This window comes from Sycon ciliatum, chromosome 1 (assembly GCF_964019385.1).
Source record: "Sycon ciliatum chromosome 1, ocSycCili1.1, whole genome shotgun sequence".
NCBI lineage: Eukaryota > Metazoa > Porifera > Calcarea > Leucosolenida > Sycettidae > Sycon > Sycon ciliatum.
Window position 1 is genome coordinate 47,941,693 of NC_088643.1, and position 3,489 is coordinate 47,945,181.

Genomic DNA, 3,489 nt, shown 5'->3' on the forward strand with positions numbered 1-3,489 from the left:
GGTGTGTTTTTCCAGCATTTCTCTACCGGCCGTGTATGTGTGTACGTAGCATGAATTGTTTGAAGAATGCTGGTAAAAGCCATTATTCTAACGAGGCGCATATATAACGATTTCCCAAAATTGACTAGTTTACGTGTACCAGAGGTAACGATTCTCTTTCATTCTCAACACTCAATAGGCTTTTACAGTACTACACAGACTCTGGACTGAATGTCAATGGTCTAGTCCTTTGGCCCAATGGTTGATTCAGCACACGAACAGTTCGATGTCACTGGCATATCGGCTTACCAACTTTAGCAAGAGTACCTTAACGAGTGCGTGCAGTTGCACATGACTTTGAGAGAGTCGAATCCACGTTCACGTCATTTCCAATGATTCACAGAAGCTGCGGTCTGCAAGTGCAGCGTTGTGTTGCATCAGTATGACCTGTAACTTTAGTTTTTTTTGCATAATTGTGTTAAAGTGACGTAACCAACACGTTATCGTGGCCAAACCCATTACTGTAAGGTCGCGTACAAAACAGGTACTTACGGCCGTATAAGCCGGGGTTCAAACCACGCTTCTATTCAAAACATGCTTCTACGTCAACATCATCAGTGTACACTGTGCAGTGCATACTGCGACGCATGTACTGTGCAAGTGTCTTTGCACATAGCGGTTTCTATACAAATCGTGCGGTCACGGCTCGTTTCGAAAAATCGGCTTCTACTCGAGTCCTGCTTCTATACAGGTAATGCTTTTATACGTGACACTACGGTATGCGGAGTTACACACTTCGGCCTATGCAGTCTTGATCATACATGTACATACTGCTAGTCCTCTCTTTATTGTGGTTTCTATTTTATCCAGACTGTTCGAACACAGGCCAAGTACCAGAAAGGTGCTGAGGACATCTCGTTTATTGCTCTAAACCCGGTGGCGTACAACGGGCCACCAGAACCACCCATGTCGTCGCATCCTAGCCAGTCGGGAAATCCTTACCAGCCCAATCCAGTTCAGAACGGCGGACCACCGCCACCCTCGTACAATGCCACCATGTCTGCGGTAACACTCGGGGCGGCAGCTGGTGCCAGTGGTGCGCCACCACCACTTCCCAGCATGAACAGTCACCCGGCTCTCCAGCGCGAGGCCTCGCAGCGTGCGGCCACCAGGGCACCGCTGGACCTGGACGAGGAGATCGACACTCAGGACTACCTCGTGCCCGAGGGGGAGGACGAGATGGCCTCGCGTCCTCCAGCGCCTGTCCCGGGTGCAATGGGCGGTGGTGGACCGGCCGAAAGTCCCCTGGCACCACTGATGCAGCAGCAGCAGCAAGATTACGTCAATGTCGAGGCACGGCCGCCTGCCCCATTGCCAGGGACGGAGAATTACGAAAATTTCAATCCATGACGAGGCGCTACACACTCAAGAATGATAATCTCATGATAATGAAACCTGGTCACACTATGCTGCATGCTCACAGGTAATGTCGTACTACTTGCATCATCATACTAGGTACAATTTCATGGCAACTCGTTGCTTTCCTCATATGATTTGTTTATGCGGGTAACATGCGACCTGTTCATATTAATAATTATTATTGCTTTCCTTTAATGTGTAGAAGTGCACAGCGCACGGATACACAACCTAGTCACCAGACTACAGCTATTGAATAGTACACAGTAAGATTATGGGGCTATTTACCAATTGACTTGTCCATATTCATACCACCAGTGTCATTTAAAGGTTTTGGCTAAGTAGGAATAATACTTTAAATTGGTATTCACACGATACGCTATGATCAGGGGCAACTGATTCTTCCTTTCCATGATAATAACCCTTTCGAATATTCCAATTTTTTTTAAGCCAGTATGGTGTTCCACTGTTGACATTGCCTGATGAACGATGGATGTGCGGTGAAAAAAACTCCTCCGAGTCGCAATGGAATTCCCTACTCCTTGCCGTGTGTATTTTCCTAGCTTTTAGAGAGGTTCCGCACTACGTAAAGTTGAGCAACTTCTTTACGCAAGTGGGCCGGAAAAACCAGTGAATTTGCGAGTTTGAACTCCACTGACGGAAAGTTGTCTACGTAGAGTAGTACGTAGGCGGGGCTCTGATAACGGAGGTGCTACGTAAGTAGATTGGAGTAGGACTGTATGACTCTCTCCCAAGGTAGACCCGGTTGCATACCGTCACGTCCCGAGTTAACCAGAGCAGCTACGTAATTTGAAAACTCTGTATGGCGGAACACAGGTCCGCATGCAGTGTATGTAAGACTTTCCGTAGATCGACTATGTGTTTTACAAACGTAATTGCATTATGCAGAACCCTGTCTAATATTACTATTATACGTGGCCAGGGAGCTCCTGCCTAATAAAATGCACGCAACATTGTTGTCCTGAAAAAAAAATGGAGAGAACTCCCATATGCAGCCTGGCTCAGAAATGATTGGTTACCCGCCCTCAGCCAATCAGAGTTCAGCAAGCGCTGTCTCCTTGGCTTGCTGATGGCTGAACTCTTTTCGTTTCTGCATGGGGAAGGAGAAACAAGCCGGAAAATTCTACCGGGGAAGAAAATCTAAAATTCTGATTGCTTTCATACCTAGCCTATCCTGGCTCTGAACTTCACACCTGAAATGACTGGTCAACCACCCTCCGAATCATCCAATCAGAGTTCAGCAAGTGTTTTATTCTTGGCCTGCTAATGGCTGAACTCTCTTGTTGTTTCTGCATGAGGAAGGAGAAACAAGCCAGAAAGTTATAACGGCCCAGAGAAGAAAAACCTAAAATTCTACTGGAGAAGAAAATTCATTCCTACAGAAAATAGGGCACGATGGCAATATCAGCTTCTATTCGACAAAAAATGAGTTTCAACTGACTATGCCCATTAGCATCATTGGACATTGGACACATGGTAGCTGAAAAGAATGCAGGTCAGAATGAGTCAGAGTGTGTACTCAGTGCTAAGGGAAGACCGATTGCTGACACATGTCCGAGCAGCTCGGCTCCAAGGTTTGTGAAGCGGACGATATACACGCAGCATTACGAGGTGCACTAATATATCCAAAGCATTGCATCTGCCTATGACAAAGGCATCTCAGCAATGGCAATGACACTGAAGGCTGTATAACAGCATAGTTCCTCCTCTGCTCCCTTACAGCAGCCACGGAGAGCTGGGTATCTGGGTTTGCAATCCAACGTCATAAATTCTCTTGACCTCTAGATCCGGAATTATCTTGATTGGAGTAAATCTTGTAAACAGTACGAAATAGTGGAATAGTGGTGGCGACTTCAGCGATAATTCTATAGGAAAGTTGGCTGCTCCCCACATTGGAGCTCGTGCTTTTCTGCCGGCTTGACTTGACACTGGACTGACTCACGATTGCCATCTGGAGCACACGGGAAGTCCATTGAACCTTCGGCTCTGCAAACCTGCAAGAAAGAGCCACTCCCTGCTCAATACACAGTGCTCCAGGGAATTCAACCCTCATCAGTTGAGCTTCGAGTAGGC

At 46.9% G+C, this 3,489-nt stretch overlaps 1 protein-coding gene across 1 annotated transcript in view; it reads left to right on the forward strand.

The window, feature by feature from the left end:
* The window catches only part of LOC135830020 (hemicentin-2-like), a gene marked incomplete in the record, with an annotated part of 19,428 nt that extends 17,579 nt beyond the window's left edge, over window positions 1-1,849 (forward strand). Inside the window, 1 exon segment of the mRNA XM_065342410.1 lies at window positions 850-1,849. Within this exon segment, the coding sequence (XP_065198482.1) occupies window positions 850-1,389 (540 nt within the window).
* Window positions 1,850-3,489: the final 1,640 nt, after the last annotated feature.